The sequence below is a fragment of the Cyprinodon tularosa genome, unplaced genomic scaffold (genome assembly GCF_016077235.1).
Source record: "Cyprinodon tularosa strain WSP-4 unplaced genomic scaffold, ASM1607723v1 ctg328, whole genome shotgun sequence".
Lineage (NCBI taxonomy): Eukaryota > Metazoa > Chordata > Actinopteri > Cyprinodontiformes > Cyprinodontidae > Cyprinodon > Cyprinodon tularosa.
Genome location: NW_024039039.1, coordinates 311,237 through 332,294, shown reverse-complemented (window position 1 = coordinate 332,294; position 21,058 = coordinate 311,237). Strand labels below are relative to the sequence as shown.

General features: G+C 39.8%; 1 protein-coding gene across 1 annotated transcript in view; it reads right to left on the bottom strand.

Annotated features, from left to right (window-relative positions):
• The window catches only part of LOC119788861 (SH3 and multiple ankyrin repeat domains protein 2-like), a 381,590-nt gene that overhangs the window by 167,186 nt on the left and 193,346 nt on the right, over positions 1-21,058 (bottom strand). Inside the window, exon 11 of the mRNA XM_038293549.1 lies at positions 7,165-7,231. Coding sequence (XP_038149477.1) covers positions 7,165-7,231 — 67 coding nt within the window. The remainder of the gene's footprint in view (positions 1-7,164; positions 7,232-21,058) is intronic.

Sequence of the window (21,058 nt, the reverse complement as noted above, 5' to 3'; positions counted from 1 at the left end):
TGCGCCAACCATTAATGTATTTTATTTGTTCCTTTTTTTTATAATCGATTCTTGCCTTCAAGAATCGATGCAGTAGATCACAAAAATTAGAACCGCGATGCATCGTCATGACGATTATTTTCCACACCCTTAAAGGAATAGTACACCCAAAACATGATTAGCCTTCATTTTCTACTCACCCCCATGCTGAACAAAACTCTGGAGTACTTTTTTGATATCTCAAATGCATCTGGACATCTGGGAGGCTTCTTGCTGTCTGCTGACATTCAAATAATGGAGGTCTATGGTGCCCGAGGCAGAAAGGTCCATAAAAGTCCACAAAAACGTGTCAATATTCCTCCATACTGCTCGTCCAATGTATTCCAAGTGTCCTGAGTGGGTAGCATCCAGAATTTACTCGAAACGAAGTCATTTAGAACGTTTTAGAGCCTAAACAGTAGTGTATAGGATTTCCTAATAGCGCGCACATGCGCGCTCACGATTCTACGGAAGCCGGCAGACCAAACCAGCGCATTCAGCTCGGCAAAGAACTCATGCTCTTCCTCAACACTGAAGTCCTCAGACATTTTTCTTTCGTTGTTTCTTTCTTTGCACAGGTAAACAGCACATTTCTTCTTCTACGCTTGCATTATCGGCAGAGCAGACGCTGAATGCGCACTTTCTTCCGGTTTGGTCTGCCGGCTTCCGTAGAATCGTGAGCGCGCATGGGGGCGCTATTAGGAAATCCTATACACTACTGTTTAGGCTCTAAAACGTTCTAAATGACTTCGTTTCGAGTAAATTCTGGATGCTACCCACTCAGGACACTTGGATTACATTGGACGAGCAGTATGGAGGAATATTGACACGTTTTTGTGGACTTTTATGGACCTTTCTGCCTCGGGCGCCATAGACCTCCATTATTTGAATGTCAGCAGACAGCAAGAAGCCTCCCAGATCTCCAGATGCATTTGAGATATCAAAAAAGTACTCCAGAGTTTTGTTCAGCATGGGGGTGAGTAGAAAATGAAGGCTAATCATGTTTTGGGTGTACTATTCCTTTAATGGGACCGTGGCTTGAACAATAGTGACGTCAGCTGCAGGGCATATGGTAAAGAGGCCAAACCGCTCCCACAAAGTTGGGAGCATGGAGCCGTCCAAAATCTCCTGGTATGCAAAGCATAAATAAATCCTTTCACTCAAACCAAAACCTCTTTTCCACCAGTACCAACTCAGATATGTTGATACTGACTCGAGTCACGTTGCGTAAAGCTCCTACTATGTCGGGTACATGGTGGCTTGCAGCTGAAACGATTACGAGTCGCACTTACCAGGACTGCCTGTCATTGGTTGGACATGGCACAGTGTCACAACATACTTTAATAACTATCATCTTCAACCATTTAATGTTGTGCTTATTGTGTATGAGTCCTATTATAGAGAGCTAGCATTAGCATTATGTAGCTCACCTTTGTGTGTTTTTTCTACAAATCTTCAGACTTTGGGGCCTCCCTGCTAGATCCCACCCCCATTAAGATGCTATTAAGCTGTAGTGAAAAATGACTGTTGTGTGTTACACTCTTACACCCGACACTTGGCATTTGACACGGCACAGCTTCCTTCTCTATGCCCAATTCTAGAGCTAATCTAAAGGCCATTAGTAGTCTGTAGAAATTGACTGCAGGAAATTGACAACCTTTGTGTACGTAGGGTCTCAGCATCCTCTGCACCGCTCCATCATCATACTGAGCCTACCACTAAGTGGCTAAGCTGCTGTCATTTCCATTCCCTTAAGGGAATTTCTGGACTGGATTTGTGGCATCCAATCACAGAACCAACCTGGAATTCACTGTGCTACTGAGAGCGACTCTATCCTTCACTAATGATTGGATAAACAGTCTTAGTGCCTAAGGGCTTGATTTTATACACCTGAAGCCATGCAAGAGTTTATAACACCAGATTTGGAGGGGTGAGCAAACACCATTGGCAGTTAACTGTATGTCTTTTCTACATGCTCTAATTCTTAGCCCTTGTTTGTAATTGTTTCTGTTTCTTTTGTGCATTGAAGAAAAAAAAGAGCCTTTATGAATTTTTATAAGATGTTAGGAGGCTGTTTTTGTTTAATATTAACTTTTTGAGCAAAGCTCTGCTGTTAATGCCTGCAGACATGTTTCTTTAGTATAGATGCTGAATGCAGACAAGCGTGAATGATAAATGAAGGCTAAAATCTAGTTATCAAACATATCGCAGGAGGGGCAAAAATAAAATCATTGTATTTCTATCTGTCTGCAGAATAGGACAGGTTTATTAAACTTTCTCACTAAAAAAGTTCAGGTAGTTCAGAATCCGTTTCCAGTCAGATCCAGTTCGTCATGTAATTTCCATCTGGGATTATTAAAGTATGTCTGATTCTGATTTTTATAAGCTATTTTCACACAGAACATCACTTTGATCCAAATCTGGTTTTTGCCAATAAGTGACCCATATTTTCCAAGTTTACTAAATGGCCCAATTCCAAGCTTTTCAGCCCAAATCTTATATAAGCTTCTTTTGTATTTGGAACCTAATTAGATATGTATGCGATTATTTTAAACGTGTCTGCAGTCTAAATGGTCATACCTCAAATTATTCAACTTCTATGCATATCCATAGATATCTCTGCAGCAGAAGCATTAACTGCTGCAGTGTAATAATTGTGCTCTCTTTTTCCGTGTTTTTCTTCATTGCATTTTGATACGGTCATGATGTTATCTAACCTGACTCCGCCAGATAGATTTGCTCCGCATATCCATCTGGAAACCTTCCGTTGAAGTAATTTTGGGAAGGGGCGAAAATACTGGTTAGCTGATTGGCCTATGTTGGTGATAGACGGGCCACATAAACCAATCAGATCAACGAAGCATATGACGTACTAACAGAGCGACGACGAAGAGGAGCCAATTGATAGATCAAACTCTTGCTGAAACCAGTCGGGAGAAGAGCAAAAACATCTTTTCCTCTGAGAAAAGCCTCCAGAGCAGTGTTTTGATCTTCTTTCAGTGAAGAAATACTCTGTAATTCCGATAAAACTTGCTCGATAGCCACGCTAACGCTAGTTTCATCGGCTGAAGCCGCCATGTTCTTTAGACTGAACTGTCGCGCTTCTCGTTGCGTCACACCTCAACCCGCCTCAAAGCCAACGCTGATTGGACGTTCGTTTGGTGAATGGCTCCAAATTTTCTTCAACGGAGAGTCTAAAGACTGATTAGCGAGTGAAATCTTGAAAGCTCGCGAGATCAGGATGGTCTCACGAGGCTAGCTGTTATCAGCTTTCATCGCTCAGTTTTATAATACCAGACACTAGATTTCACTTTTAGGGCGCATTCACATTGAATTTTTGACTTCCCCAACAGGGTGAGTCAAAAGGGCTTTTTTAATTTTATTAATGTCATTTCCATTCTCAAAGTATTTTTCTCACGTAAATGTGCAAATATAACGATAAATGTGTGTATAGTCTTTTACAGCCAGTGTATCAACAAAATTCCAGTGTCATTTTGACAGCTTTCAGTGTAACCAGTGTTTGTGCTGAAATGCGCTGGACAGAGCCCTGGTGGAGGGAGTCTAGATGTCAGTTAAAGGGCTGATACGCTAAAAATAAATAATTAAAGTAGCCGGCTAATTTTTTATAGTGGGTTAGAGCAGTTAGCTTGTGCCTTGAGAAGGTTGCAAGGACCCGGTCCCCACTGCCTCCACTCTCAGCTCCTGAGCAAGACACTTAACCCTCGGTTGATTCCCGGGTGCCATACAATGGTAGCCCACTGCTCCCAAAGGGGATGGATTAAATGCAGAGGTAAATTTCTCCGATGTGAGATCAATAAAGTTAAATTATTATTCAGATTACGTTGAAATACCCCTCACCCTACATCACAACCAGATCTGGTCCCTGGTCAGTTAAATCAGTGTTCAGATTTCAGAATACCAGCAGAGTTTCACTTTGCTCTAACCTCATGTCCAACATGTCTATACTCCTTCTGCTTTTATTCACTCCTAAACATGCCTTTACAAAGGATAACATGAAAATCTCTTGCTCCACTTGCAGCATTTGCATTCGGTGTGAATGCTCAACAACAATTCCTGCTAAACTAACTCATTTTAGGCAAAACGCAAGAAAATCATGAGTTTCATATATTTAGGCCAAATTTTAATTCCAGTTCTCAATAAAGCTGCAGCATTTTACACACATTTATAAACTGGTTCTCCTAACCTTGAGCAGCAGCTAAATAAAGATTATTTTCCACAACTGAAGAAGAGCCACAGACATTTATTTTTAAGTTTATGGTTTAGATAAACTGCATCAATCCAGATGCCTGTTCTGCAGCTTCACAGGTTGCAGCTGATTTTCAGGTCTTAAAACCTCTGACGTCAGAAAAATAAAGTCATGAAGTTAAACCCTTACATCATCTGCACCAAATATAAAAAGGTGAAATCCTCAGGCTCCCTTTTACCAGACACACAAACACAGTGTTTAAGTCACAGTGATCAAAATTCAGACAAACCAAAGCAGCTTAGAGCCAGGATGAGGCTGAACAGGCCAGACGGGAGCAATAGGAGAAGCTGGGTTTTTCTTCAGTGCCTGAGGCAGGTAGGAGAAGAGATGGGGGGGGGGGGGGGGAATAAAAGAGGGGGGAGAACCAACCTTTACAGCAGGTAACACCCATGGCGGCCAAACAAGAATGCAGGAGCGAGGATATCCCATAATGCAATCAGCAGGAGTGATGCGAAAGGAGTGAGTCTCTGTTTCAGTTTACATCAAAGGCATTTGGTTCTGATTGGCACACGGTCCGAATGGAGGGGCGGGTCCAACAGATGTTAACAGCAGGCCGGTTTTCGTTGTGTTCCACTCTCATCAGGTCACTCCTGTGTGAGCCTGATGAGGTCAACAATGGCAGGATTACATCTGTAGATTGGATTACACCCCCCTCCCCTCCCCACAGACTCTTCCGTCCTTCATCTACTTTTTGTTTGCTTATCTTCTTTTACATTCTGTAAGGGACCTTTAATCTATGAAAACTCTCTGTGTTATAAACCTAAACCCTCACATCAGTGATCTGATGTTTGAAGATTCATTCAAATTAAGTTCCTCCATCGCTAACGGCAGCTTTATCCAAGATTATAAAGAACAAATCGCGATGTTTCTTTAGTAAAACGTGTTTTTTATCGGTTTGATGTTTTCACTATCTGTGAGCCAACAGAAAAAAAAAACACCTTTGTGTGTTAAATGGTTCTATAGAAGTACTTTTTCCTGAATGGCTGTGTTTGGAATGTTTTCAAAAAAATTCAATAATGATCTAAACTCTTTATTCCTTCCAGGTCGAAGCTCAGCTGTAACCACAGCTGCCATTCAAGTTTAAATTTAAGGTTTGTGCACAAAACAACAACCTATCCCAACATTTACCGGAGATGTTCTGCAAGTCCTGAAAACATTTATTTATTGATGGACTTCTAAAAACTCATATAAAAAAAAAATGATTGATTGATTGACTTTATTAATCTTACAGTGGAGAAATGTACTCGTTACATCAGCTCAAATAGTCAAAGGAGAAGAAGTAGGTGACAAAAGGAGGAAAAGGTGCATGGGATATAAACAGTATATACAGTGGATCCGCACATATATGACACCTGAAGTCTCTTATTTAGCAGAATTTTTATACAGGTTATTGCACAGGGTATTGAATACTAATTGCTCATTATACATTGCACAAGTTATTGCTGTTGTAGTGTCTCATTGTAGAGTCTGGTGGTTAGCCTCGTGAGACCATCCTGATCTCGCAAGCTTTCAAGGTTTCACTCGCTAATCAGTCTGGAGACTCTCCATTGAAGAAAATTTGGAGCCGTTCACCAAACGAACGTCCAATCAGCGTTGGCTTTGAGGCGGGTTGAGGTGTGACGCAACGAGAAGCGCGACAGTTCAGTCTAAAGAACATGGCGGCTTCAGCCGATGAAACTAGCGTTATCGTGGCTATCTAGCAAGTTTTATCGGAATTACAGAGTATTTCTTCACTGAAAGAAGAGCAAAACACTGCTCTGGAGGCTTTTCTCAGAGGAAAAGATGTTTTTGCTCTTCTCCCGACTGGTTTCGGCAAGAGTTTGATCTATCAATTGGCTCCTCTTCGTTGTCGCTCTGTTACGTCATATGCTTCGTTGATCTGATTGGTTTATTTGGCCCGTCTATCACCAACATAGGCCAATCAGCTAACCAGTATTTTCGCCCCTTCCCAAAATTACTTAAACGGAAGGTTTCCAGATGGATATGCGGAGCAAATCTATCTGGCGGAGTCAGGTTATCTGGTAGCAGAAGGGAGGAATGACCTGCTTTAGTGATCCTTTTTACAAACAGGGTGTAAGAGTCTTTCACTAAAGGAGCTGCTCAGCTCCTCTACACTCTGGTGCAGAGCGTGGAAGGTGTTGTCCATGATGACTGTTAATTAATTTCCACTGTTGCATATTTTTTTTTTTTTTTGGTAAAATATCAGCTTTTGTTCCTTTACGTCTTTAAATGCTTAAGAGCTTCTGTCACTGAGAACCCAAAGACATAAATAGTGAGTTTTTATTTTCCCCTGTTATGCATGAGCAGGGGGAGCTAGGGGGGGGGGGGTGCGGGGGGAGAAAAATGAACTAAACCTAACATGAAATGAAAAAACTAAGTGGGGTGGGGGGACAGCTAATGGACGTTCCTGGAGGAGATGAAGTCATGAAAGAAACAGATGTTTATTTATTATCTCTAAAATCAAGCTGCTCAAATAACGAGAAAAATATGCCTCATAGAAGAAGGAGTTGGAACAGAAGCACAACAGCTGGAATCTATCAAACAATGAAGTTAAAAAGTCCTGACCAGATCCCCTACAGATCTCCCCTCTAAATGAAGAAAAATCTGATTCAATGGAAATCAGCAACAAATCAGCTTCAGCAGGACCAAGTTCCCACATCCTGGCGCCCAGGAATCGTCCTGGTGTGAGGATAAACTTTGGTTCCCACGGCAACGCACTGATAATCCAGCATGAGGGATTATAGAGGAAAGTCAATTAGGAGGATGAAAAGATTGGGGGATTTGAAATGTATCCCAAGTAGGATTCAGAAACAGACAGTCGGCGGTGATGGAAGAAGGAGCTGAGCTGGATGAAAGGTAAGGAGGGACTCTGGACTCACCTATATCAGAGTCTTTGTGGTTCTTGATGAGTTCAGCGAGCTCAAAATTTCCAGCGATAATGGCCACCTGCAGATAGAAAAAGGACAGGAAGGAGAGAAGAAAGTAAAGGTTTTATTTTTAGTCCAAATCAGTTTCTGTTAAAGATCAACGGATTCCTTCCACATGGAGCCAATGACATCCTCACATTACAAAATACTAGGAAATATAAAGCAGCTTTTTTTAGGGCCAGGTAATCCTCTTCATCTTCTGCCTTCAGTTCAGCCTGTTGTTCCATAACCAGCTCTACTGCAGCACAGATGTTTGATACATTTAGATGCATGAAGAATATTGTTTTAGAAGTTTGCTAAATCAGAGAGATTCCTTAAGACTACTATGGGAGCTCCAACATTCTCCCATCTTTAGGAAAAGCTTAACATGCTGATCTGGACTGATGTTTAGCACTCATGATCAGTTCTACCCATGATTAATGTGGGACTATTCTGATTGGATCTGTTCAGCAGAAACTCCGAGGCTGATTTGACAAAGTGACACCTAGTGCCCACATAGCAGTAAACAAACCACAAAGACTTTGGCTTTTATGATTTTGCAGCTCCTCTTTTAAAGACGTATTCATGGATTCTGATAAACAGGTTTGGAAGCAGAAGCTACACATTTACACTGGAAAAACAATCTAGAAATGAGTAAAAAGTTCCTTAAATTAAGTATATTTACCCTTAATTTGAGTAGGTAAATGAGATAGTTTGCCAATGGAATGAGTATTTCTTTTCTCTTACAATAAGATAATCAGATAATATGAACTTTAAATAAGACAACGCAATTGTGTTTTTTAATTTTAAGTGTAAATTGTCTTGTTCCATTGGCAAAATGTCACTTTTACCTCCTCTGTCAAGGAACAAATGCACTTAATTTAAGAAATAATTACTCATCTAGATTTCGATTTTTTCCAGTGTATCCTCCTGCACTGCCATGTTTATTTTTATTTACTTTATTTTCCTTAAACCATAATACTGGAAGATGATTGGGTGACTTGTTTTGGCTCTTAAACAGTGGAAGTTCACTGCAGAATATAGAAATATAAATAAATAAATATAAATACACACACACACACACACACACACATATAGCATACACACACACACATATATATATATATATATATATATATATATATATATATATATATATATATATATATATATATATATATATATATATATATATATATATATATATATATATATATATATATATATATATATATTTTTTTTTTTTTTTTTTTTTGAGGAGGGAAGTGAGACACTTTGCCAAATGACAAGACAATTTACATAAAAAAAAGAAAAAACAATTGTACTTTCATATTCCAAGTACATATTCTAACTATCTAACTATCTTATTCTAAGAGTAAATATACTAATTCTATTGCAAAGCATCTTATTTACATACTCAAATTAAGAGTAAATACACTTACTAACAATTTTTTTACTTATTTCTTGATAATTTTTGCAGTGTGCAACAACACAGATTCCCTTTTGAACGCATACAATAGTGATAATGTGAATTCAGCTTGTAGGTAATGTTAGGACAGATGATGGATCCACTAAGAAAGGAGATGAACATTTCTCCTTCCACAGGAGCTGCTGGTCATTTCTACATGTTCATTGTTTCAGTCTGTTCTGTGTCCACCCATCAGAACTGAGGCAAACTGCAATGAACAGTCGGGTCGGCAGAGAGGGTCCTCTGTGCTAACAGCACTTAAAGAGGTCTGTGGTCTGGAGAAAGGCAGCTAGTATCTATGCAGAGGTGTCTCCCTTGTCTACCTTTTCAGGAAAATGGATCCATCATCTGTTCTGATGAATGTAAATACACATAAAAATTTTCTATTTCCCTGCATTTATTAAATACATCTATTTTTAAATATTTTCTTTTTGTTTCTTTTTCAAGATTTACAGCCATTGCTCTGATTTTTTTTTCTTTCTTTTTTTGCAGTGGCTCTTTTCATGTACTTTCAGGTTCTCTGATATTAAAGCAACTGTTTAACATATGCATTGTTGTATACTAAACACATAGTCTAATGTCAGCAGCTTATTTGGAAGCAAATTGAAACATGTCAACAATGAAACATTGATTTCTTGTTGTACCTGTCGTGGAAAAAAGTATTCAACAATTCATCCTAGTTAAATAAACGGAGATCGATGGATTTCACTCAGTCGGCACATTTATTCATATCTTTGCAAAGAGAAAAAAGTTCTTCATACAGCCTTCATGGCATAGCATTCTGCTCTGTTCTGATCTGGGCAGCGTTCGTTCTTCCTTACTTACAACAATGGGAAAGTAGTCAGAGTCATAACAAATTACACACACTTTGGTTAACAGTAACATGTTATGAATAAACCTTGAGAAAGAACCTGATTTGTTATGGGAAGAAGCAATGTCTGGTCTACAAACATCATCCTGCAGAGAATGGTGTGGCCCTGAGAGAGAAACAGACTGAGTGAAAACTTTTATAGTGAGTAAATAGGATAAATTAACATATAATAGAAGAAAGATAACATACCTTAGATATAAATAATCTGATTAACATCAATCTGCTCCTTTCAGATGTTTTGGTCTTTGGTGGTTTTGTCTTTAGCTCCCCTGCATGTATGACCGGCCAGCATGCAGAGTTAGCATGTGGGACAGATGTTTAGGCCTAAGGTTCTTTCCATTTCCTGCTGTTTTTATGTGCAATCACTATTTGCTTCGCACATTAAAAATAAGCAATGCTACTTAATTTCTTGGTCAACTTTTCTGCACACAGGGGCTTATTTCAGTGTTTGTCCACTAGGGGACAGAAGAGAAATATCAAACAGTTGGAGATTTTTAAATACTCAATGACCCAGATGGTTCTGTGTTGTAATAAACCTTTAGCTGGCTGCTTCTCCAATGAGCCCAGGAGATAAAGTGCAAAAAGAACTTAAGCCTCAGGTAAAGATCCTCATCTCAGCAAATGTAAAACAGATCCGTCCACTTTATTCTGCATACTGAACACATCTCACGGGACAACCAGAAGCATTATGTAACAACAGCAGCTCTGATTCCTGAGAACAAATATTCAGAGAGAGGACCGAGCTGGACAGCAGGTGTGTTATTAAAGCACAGCTACATGACTGGGAACATTTCCAGCTCTGCTGCATCAAAGATCTCGTCAACCTCGTTCCAAGGAAAAAGACATGATGAAGAAACAAAGGAAAGGTTTCCATCAACAAGAAGCATCCTGAATCTTTTTAGCCAGCTGCATTTATTGCTTTTACACTCTGAGGGAGAGAAGGAGCCTTCATAGAGTCAAAGGCATGTCAGTAAATGTATATTTTTAGTGTATTCCAGGAGGAAAATCTATTTTCTGAAAAGTGGATGGAGGAGGGGATGGATGCTGAGAATTGGCTGGATCACCCACTCATTTTGAGGATCTCCCAGAGCACATGCCACCAAGTGTGACGAATCTGTGACTCTGCTGTAAGAGAAGGCCTTAAATCCAGTGCAGGAAGAAGCCAGCTTATAAAGAACTGATTACTCACTGATTCACTGCTCTAATAAATGCACATGTCTCATTTCCATTAGCTACACTCATGATTCATTCCAACACTGAAACATTTTCAGCACCAAACACAGAAGATATGATTCAGTCCAGAACTATAATCACTTATTGTGCACTAATAGGGATTTTACAGACTCTGCAGATTCAGCTCTGTGTTAAAATATTTCTCAAAGGTGTCAGATTTTGTTATTTATTAAACAACTGTTTAATTATAACAGAAAAAACCCCAACAACAGTCAAATGACTTAGCTGCACATGTGCTTTCCACTACAAATCCCTACACCATAGAAACTTTGAGAGGCAAACAGTAAATTTTGCAGTGTTTAAAGTAACACTTTCAGAGTGCATTTGGTCCCACTTGGAATTAGTGCTAAATTAGAACTCTACATAGTGTATATCTTACTGCAGTTGTTGGAATAACTCTTAAAGAGTCAATGTACTACACATGAACACATGCAGAGATTATTAATGTAACTAAGCATCAAGGTTTTAGTACTGAGGTGAGAAGTTAGGAGAAATTTTACAGCTGCTTTTCATTAAAGTTACCATCGGTGAGTTTGCAGAAACCAGAACTAATAGCCAGTCGGACCATAAAAGCCAGTAAGTGGGTACCAACAGGAGCTACATTAATAATTGGCAATCTTATTGCTCATAGCCTGGTCTGATTCGGAGAGACGGCATCCATCCCACTTTAGATGGTGCAGCACTTCCTTTTTTATTAGTCCTCCAAAACACCGACAACCCAGGGTGCAGACCAGGAAGCAGAGTTGTAGTTTAATATACCTCTCTGCAGCTTCTCTACTGTTACCCACTCATTACTCCATCCAGACAGTGTCTTGGCAACTACCAAAATAAAAAAAATTAGAAAAGAAACCCAAAGGAGAAAATCATTTATCTAATAAAAATAACTCCAATTGGGGGAAAAGATTGATCGAATGAATGTGGTTTATCTAACATGAGATCTCCTTCTTCAAAAAGTCTGCTAGTTAATGACTTGATTTTTGATAATCATACTGATTTATGTTGCCTTACAGAAACTTGGCTGCAGCGAGTGGATTATGTCAGATTTTTTGAAATGAGAAAGCTTCCTGGACGGGAAGCGAAATGTCTTCAAACTTGGAAAAAAAAGTCCAGTGGATTGTTTTTTTTTTGGAATTATGTGAACATAAATGAGGCAACTCCTTCTGGTTATTTAAATTTTCACATACCCAGAAATTCTGAGCAAGGAGGTAGAGTAGCGACAATCTTTCACTCTGACTTACTGATTACTCCAAAGGCAGTTAATAATTACAACTGTTTCGGACATGTAACTTAGTTTCCCTCATCCTGTAATACCCTCAGAAACTAGGACCCAATATTCAGACCGAGCAGGACGTTTTTCAACAGTTTTTTTTTCTTTTTAACCAAAGGTTTACAGTAAGCGGCTAGGCGTCAGCGGGGCGGAGATTCTCTGCAGAGATAGGAAACCCAGGTCAGTGACTAGAATGTCGGGCTGGTCACGACTTGGAGCAAAAGTCACTGACCTGATTCAAAGTTCAGTCCGATCTCCAAGAAAAAGGAGGAAGCCAGGACAGATGTCATCCACTGTTTGCAGCCATGGCTGCTTCCTGAACCCCGAGTGATGATGAGCTGAACGCCAGCCAATACTGAGGGAGTAAAAGCGTCCATAAGGGGAATCCAAGCCAAGGTCAGTGAAACAGTCCAGGATCGGTAACCAGCAGAATCCAGGAAAAACAGTAAAAAACCCCAAAGCAGACAGCAGAAAGGGCAAGGCAAAAACTACAACCCAAAACAGAAAACAGGTCAGGATCAGAATAATAGATAAGACTCAGTTGAACGCTAGAGTTACTCTCACAGTCTCGGATGTTTCGCACATTTTGGACCTTGTGCTGACATACAGCATTCTGTAATTGGCTGCTAGACTTCCTCACAAATAGACCTCAGTAAGTCCGGTTCAGACAGAACACCTCTGATCTCATCACCCTAAGCACAGGCTCCCATTACAGCTGCGTCGGCAGCAGACGGCACCACGGTGGTGGACCTCATCAGAGATGACCACGCCCAGGACTACAGAGAGGAGGTGGAGCAGCTGGTAGAATGATGCAGAGATAACAGCCTGATCTTGAACATGGAGAAGACGAAGTAGACCATCGTCAACTTCTAAAAGAACAGGCCTAACCATGCTCCATTGCTCTTTGACAGATTGTCTGTAGAGGTGGTCAGCAGCACCAAATTCCTGGGGGTGCACATCACAGACAACCTCACCTGGACTGTAAACACCACCTCACTGATCAAAAGGGGACAAAAGTGCTTATAGTTCCTGCGGAGGATGAAGAGAGCCCACCTGCCCCCACCCATCCTAACAACCTTCTACAGAAGCACCAAAGAGAGCGTTCTGATCAGCTGTCTCACTGTGTGGTGTAGAAGCTGCAGCGCCTCAGACTGGAAGAAAGTGAGAACAGCAGAGAAGATCATCAGGGCTTCTCTTCCCTCCATAAAAGACATTTCATCCCAGCGCTGCGTGTCCTGAGCCTGTGACATCAAGTGTACATTTGATCACTGCTTCAATTTATGGAATGGAAAGTTCATTTACTGTCTGGAAAGCAGTACTAAACAAAATGTTGTTTTGTATAAACTCTTTGTATGAAAAATGACCATAAAAGTCTAAGTCTAAGTCAACAATTTGAAGAAATAACAGCATTTCCTCACAACCCTGTCCTTTCTGACCACTTTTTAAAAACCTTCAGGATCACTTTAACTTTAACTTTTTTGCTCAGCTTAATTCAACTGAATTGAATTAAGCTGAACAGACACCTTCTTGCCATCTAGGTGTGATTATTGAAGGATGCAATGCTGCAAAGTAAGCTGAGAAGTAATGGCTGAAAATGGTTTCCATCCTGAGAGACGAGTTGGGGAGAAGGTGTGAAGTTCTCCTGTTATGCAGCCTTTTATGTAACATGACTGCCTCAGGTTGGTAATGTCAAAAGCCAAGGCTAAAATATGAGAATTACCCAATAAAAAAATGTGTATGTATTGCTTTGATTTTTGTTCAATGTGATTAAAACAAAACAGGTTTATGCATTGTTTCAAAGAGGGATGCTATTGTTAATGATTGTATTTTTACATCATTCAGACTTTAACAGCCAGGAAAATACGTTTGTAAATGTTTTAACAAGGTTGAGCTGTTTAAGATTTTCTGCAGGCCATGTGAAAATCTTACTCTTTAAAACATTGACTAACACTTTATTTCAGCGCCAACAATATCCTGTTGTCTATCGCTTCAGAACTAAAGTGCAAGACAGCTGCTCCAACAATCATATCAGACTAATTATTCATTTGTAGCAATCTTGACAACGTAAAAGCTGTACTGGCCCATTGAATATAATTTAAATTCCTCCTTCTCACATATAACATACGTATAAACCCTTAAATAACCAAGCTCCATCTGATATTAGAGATCTGATTGTTCACTCTCAATCTGCAGGTTTACTAGTGGTTCCTAGAATTTCTAAAAGTAGAACTGGGGGCAGATCTTTTAGTTATCAGGCTCCTCTCCTGTGGAACCAACTACCAGTTTTAGTATGCGAGGCAGACACCCTGTCTACTTTGTAGGCTAGGCTTAAAACATTCCTTTTTGATAAAGCTTATAGTTAGAGTGGCTCAGGTTATCCTGAGCTATCTCTATAGTTATGCTGCTATAGGCTTAGAGTGCTGGAGGACATAGGGACAACTGTTCTTCCTTCTGCTTAATTCTATTTCTAATCTTGATTCCTGCAGTATCTGTTAGTTAAACCCCTATCTTTATATTCTATTTTCCTCTAATCATTGTATCATAATGTATCTGCTTTCTTCATTTCTTTTTACTTGAAACCCACACCAAGCTCATTTGCTTGACGTTTTCTTTCCCAGACAGAACCATCAAAAGAATTGGTTTACATTTCTAATGAACAGAGAAGCATTGGATTAGTGCTTTTATGTTCCTTTGTGTCTCCTTGAATTTCTGGTCATCCTCAAGAGAAGGCTCCTCACACTGAGCCTGGTTCTGCTGGATGCAGCAAGCAGTGTTTCCTGTTGCCACATGCTCATCCAAATGGTGTATATCCTCAAAAGCCACTGATGGGTTGCACTCAACTAGTTTTCTAGATGCAATCTTTATCCACCTTTTTACTAATTTGTCTTTTCCAGGCTTGAGCATAATTTGTGTCAGTGTTGGCTCAAATGAGAGCAGTTATGAATCTGGCTTCTTTCAGCTGAAATTGAAATGAAACTTTTCCATTAAAAGATGGTGTTTGTATAGTAATCCAGGCATTTCTAACAACTTAAATCAATAAATGAAACAGGCTCTTCCTCAGTTCTTCCTCGTTAGGCATTCAGTTGTCGGAAAATGCTGCTCAACTTGAAAGGAAATGTTCTCTTTCAAACTAACTGGGAAACTATGGGAACTTAACTTAAACATTTGAGCAAAACTAGAAACTCTTCTTCTGTCCCACTGCAGCTGATGAAGCTTCACTGAAACGCCAAAACAAACAAAAGTAATCCAGAGCAGTAGGGGGCGCCTTTTAGTCTCTTACTAGCCCAGGGAGATCGGGAAGCAGGTAACCAATGAGCTGCAGGAAAGACAGTCACAATTTATCTCTCATTATCATCCTGCCGCCCACAATCAACACCACTACTGCCATGGCCGCCCCCACATCGATTCTTTTCCTGGTCTCCGCTGGTTGTCAGGGAGACAGTGATTGTGTATAACCGGAGGGGGGTGGGAAAGATGTGGAACAGCTTTTAGAGCCACTTCCAGCCAAGTGAAACATCAGCAGAGGTAGAAAGGTCCTTCAGAGGAGGAACAAAGGCTCAGGAAAAACGAAATCAAGGGTCATTACAGAAGAGAGAGACTGGGGTTACACTGGAGCTGGAAAACTGTAAAAAAACAAACAAACAAATCATCATGGTTATGGGCATAAACGCAATATTTTCTTCTCAGTTTAGCACAGGGGTGCAAATGCAATGCAATTACATAATTGAGTAGCAATAACAAAAAGTACTGCAAAGATGATGAAACACACGCACAAAGCAAAGCTACAATCATAGAGCAGCAAAGTGAAAAGCCGTTGCAAACACATAAATGATGCTAAAACAAACACGGGAAAGGAAACATGCTGCAAGTTAGGAAAAGCTGCAAACCAGCTCCACATAACACAAGTACTCCCGACCACAAGAGGGAGACAATCACCAACTAGTATGAGACCCCACCATCAACATTAGTACAAATTAATCTCTATGAACTAAGGCTAATCAATATTATATATTCCCAGTATTGGGATGATTTTCAACCAATAACCAACCATTGTTATCTGCCAGAGGTGTTTAGTTTTATACTTTATACTGTAGGAAGCCCTGCTGTAGACCGGTGAGATCATGCATTGATTAAAAAGTATGGTTTCCAACTCACATCCATGTTGTCTACAGACCCATCTGTTGTCATATAATAAAAATAAATTCATAACCAGAGGTGTCAAGTAACAAATTATTAATACTTAGAAATGTATTTATTTTATTTTTTTCCGCTTTTATTGGCATTACACTGTCACAAGTATAGAGCAACAAAATTCACTCTTTGCATTTAACCCATCCCCTTGGGGAGCAGTGGGCTGCCATTGTGCGGCGCCCAGTGAACAGCATGGGGTTAGGGGTCTGTCTCAGGGACCCAGAGTGGCAGTCTGTGGGAGTGGGGCTTGAACTCAGGACCTCTGCAGTCCAAACACAGCTGCTCCCCAAATGTCGAGTTTTACTTTATTTTTTAAACAACTTTTTACTTCTACTCCATACATTTTAAAAATGGACTGGTTAGTTTTGTTTCATTTAAGCTCATGTTAATTACGGCCTGTTGGTGTTTAAAAAAATATATATATCCAGCAAAATAATTAGTTTCATCCAGATAATTAATTTCTTTGTGGTTGGACTTGGTGCAGCCAATACCTCTTGCTCATCACATACCAATTCAAATCAATTCAATTCAATTCAGTTTATTTATATAGCGCCAAATTCACAACACATGTCATCTCAAGGCACTTTACAGTTCAACCAGATCATACAGTCAAATTGATACAAAGTTTTCTATCTAAGGAAAACCAGTTGATTGCATCGACTCATTGACTCAAATACAATTCCTCACACTAAGCATGCTTGTAGCGACAGTGGAGAGGAAAAACTCCCTTTTAACAGGAAGAAACCTCCAGCAGAACCAGGCTCAGTGTGAGCGGCCATCTGCTGAGGCCCACTGGGGTTCAAGGAGACAGAAGCAGAGACACAAAAAGCAGCTGTAAAAGACGGCCCCATCCAGGAAACACACAGCCAGGCAGACGAGCTCCGAGCCAGCTCCCATGTCAGAAGATGAAGAGAGCACATCCACCCAGTCATGGTCAGAGAAACAGGACCACACTGGAAAACAGGCCGATCTCCAGCATCTATAAACAAGGGTGTTGATGGAAGCAGCACAGCTTCTTTTTCAAAAGTTTTCAAATTTAAATTTGACACTGTTACCATTAGTTATAAAACTAGGAGTAAGGAAGTCAAAGGAATTTATCATCCAGACTTGTAGAAAAATACTACTTTAGTAGGGTTGTGTCCTTAAAAGTTTTCTCGCATTATTTCTACTTTTATACCGTAAGTAGTTTTAAAAATGTTACTTTTACATTTTTACTGGAGTAAAAAGCTGCTGATCCTCTAACTTCTACAAAATTGTTTTTAAAAAGTAGGATTTATACTTTTACTGGAGTAACAAACATTGATACTTTGGACACCTCAGTTCATAACTTTCTGTGCTCTTTTTTTTCTAAACTGTAAATAAAAAAGTGAAAAAACAGGTTGATTTAAGCTTTAATCTGTTACGCAAACAATAGACTTAGACTTGGAAAAAGTTTATTTCATATCATTTTGTAAACACTCTGTGTTTACAAAATTAAATTTCAATGCATACAGCTTACAGTAGTGAAACATATGAACTTTCCTTTGACCGAATTTCAGTAATCCTGTTCTATATCAATGAACACTCTCTGAGACATAAAAAAACAGGAAAGAAATGTTGTAAATGTGACGTATATTGACATATTTTATGCACTGGAAGCAAAGAAATTTGTTTTGTTTTTTTATCATGGTCTGTGTTCAGTCTGTCTGCTGAAAACATCCTCCAGGACAGCATGAGGGATGGCCTTGGATTTGCAGCAGAAAAATGACAACCAGAACCAACCGGAGGTTACAGCATCCTGCTCACCAGCGGGTGAAGAGTGCTCTGGGACATAGGAAGGTTTATTTAAAAAGAACAGTCAACCTCTGAGAAGCCTCATGGCTCGTGCTCAATTTATTCGTCACTTATAACTGTCTGTAACATCAATCCTCAGTGAAATTAAACAATGTTTAAGATTTTAAAGTTACAAAATATCAAACAGATAAAACTAATTCTTCCCATCACTACATGTGTAAGACTCCCTACATGTTTGGAAATCAGATTTGAAAATATACGTCTGTGAGTATTTAAGGAGAGCAGCCTGCACGATACGCCCCAAGTAAACTCTAAGAATGGATTGGTTGGAAAAACAACCAATCTAACTGGTTAAACCAATTTTGGTTAGATGAATCTAACCAAATCAAACGTTCAGAAACTGACTAAGCTATTGATTTCCAATCAACCAATTTAATTGGTTAACCAAACATCCAATAAAAATTAGTCTTGCACCGATACCGATACCAGTATCGGACGGGGCCCCGATACTGCCCTAAAATGGTGGTATCGGTATCAGTGAGTACCAACAAATAGGGCACCGATACCATTTTGAGAGCCATACAGTAAGATATTCAACTATTGTCACCCACTGCTGGTAGGCAATAAAAAGTTCTACTGGTTTCACTTTGTATTAGATGTTTTCCTGCTTCACAAAGGTAGGCAGCAGCTCGACAAAGCCATGATGGCAATTATTTTTACATTATTATGCTATCGGTATCGGCCGATAATGCACAGCCAGGTACTGGGTATCGGTATCGGGGCCAAAAAATGGCATCGGCGCAACACTAATAAAAATGTTAATTGACTTAGATTTGACTTAGACAATTTATGTAATTTTTTATACATAGTGTTTACAAAATTACTTGGCTGTAGTGAACTATGTAATAGTTATGGACCTATAGAACTATGTGTGCATTTACGGCATGCACATCCTGCCTTTAATCTTGGTTTTAACATAGGTGTTAATTATTGATAAATTGTCATTGGAGAGCAGGAGTTGTTGTTTCAAGGCCTGGTTCTGGCTTTTAACATTGTTACACGAATTAAACAATGTTATGACCAAAGTCATCAATTTCTATTAGTTGTATTAGTTTTCCTTTTTACCAATTTAGATTGGTTGTTTAAGCCAAAAGATGGTTGGACACATAGCTACCAACCCGATTGGTTAAATTCAACAAAGTTTTTGGTTGTAGTGACCAATCTGTTTAAGGGAGTACTGAAAACTGGCCTAAAATATTAAATAATCTCAAATTAAGCGACATCTTCAGTCCAAAGGTCAAAAGTGATGCAATGTTGTTTTGAGAACCAGGATTCATTTCTCTTACAGGCACCAAGGATGTGTCAGGATGAGAATTTAGCTTCACTAAAATCTCTTTCTCTCTGCTGCAGGTTAAGGAACTGACTACTATTAGCTATATCCCAGAATCCCACCTCAATAAATTTCTAACTATTCCTTTAAGCAAAAAAGAAATAACTGGCTTACATTAGGACCTCACAGTGTGGGAATAGAAAGGCTGATAAAAGTAGGGAGATGTGCTGTGGAAGATGGGCGTGGAGAAGAATTTAGAATAAAACTGCAGGTACAGTAAGAAATTTTGAGGTTCAGAAAACCTTGAAATTAAGCAATGCAAAAAAAAAAGGAGACTTTGGTATTTAAAGGTGAAAGAGAGGTGAAGAGATGGTTAAAAAAACACAAAGGGATGCAGAAAAATGTCAGTGATTTTGGTTGAATAGAGGAAAGTTTAAAAATCCTGCATACCAAAAATGAAGCACTCAGAGAAGCGGTGGGGGGGGCTGAATATTCTTCTGTGTTTTCAGCTTTTCTTCCTTCTGTTGCCGGCAATAATAGCTATGCGAAAGTGCGAGCAGTGCTCACACACACTAGCACACACATTCTTACACAGAAGCTGAACTGACACATGATATTATCAGATAGGATGGCCACAACACGCCCACACACTGTCCTAATTAAGAGTGTGCGTGCAGCAGCGCACAATGAGCGTGCCTCATTGATCTGTGGCGGCAGCCGCTCATCAGGAATGGCTTCTAATCAGGGGGGTATTAGTGTGATTTCCTCTCTTGAACTGGGAAGCATGCAGAGAAGCCACTATGTATAAACTGGGAAAGATGTGGAAGAAAGAACGGGAGGAATTCTTTTTTCATTTTTTTGCGCTACTAAAAATAAAAACATAAAAAGGAATAGGAGGATTTCTGTGTGGGCTTTGTATGTTCTTCGTATGCATGCCTGCATTTTCTACAGCTTGGTCTACATCAGGCTTTCTCATTTCCAGCCCTGCATGAAAATCTGCTCTCCTGCACATTTTAAATGTTTCTCTGCTTTCTCGCTGAAATGAAATGGCTAATTTACGTCCTCAGTATGCAGCCAAGTTCTCCAGAGTCCTGCTAATGACTGTTGAGGACAGTAATTGAGGAAGCATGCACTATACCATTCAAACAGCATAATTTCAGAGCAGCAGGAAAATCTTAAACTGAGCTTCAGTGGGTGTGGCTGTTCGATTTCGCCATTATGTTTTGCCCTGTAAGCCACTGGTGACTGCTCCAGGGTCTACCAAGCTTGTTTTTTGTTGTGTGCATTCATATAAATATACTGGTGTGATCATAGGTATAAATTTGATTGGTTTTTGGTCTACGTGTATTTTGAAGTTATAGCCTGCCTTGGAGAAAACTCCACCAGCTGCCATTGATGAAGACTGACAGACTGGCTGCTCAGTGGCTGCCTTGCAGCAAGAAGGTTCTGGATTCTGGGTTTGATTCTTTCTGCATGGAGTTTGCATGTTCTCCCTAAGCATGTGTGGGTTCTTTCCAGGTACTCCGGCTTCCTCCCACAGTCCGATAACAAAGAATGTTAGGTTAATTGGCTTCTCTAAAAATCTCCTTAGGTGTGAGTGTATGGGTTAATGGTTATTTGTCCTTTTTGTCTCTGTGTTGCCCTGCGATGGACTGGCGACCTGTCCAGGGTGTACCCTGCCTCTTGCCCATTGACAGCTGGAGATAGGCACCAGCACCCCTCGTGACTCCACTT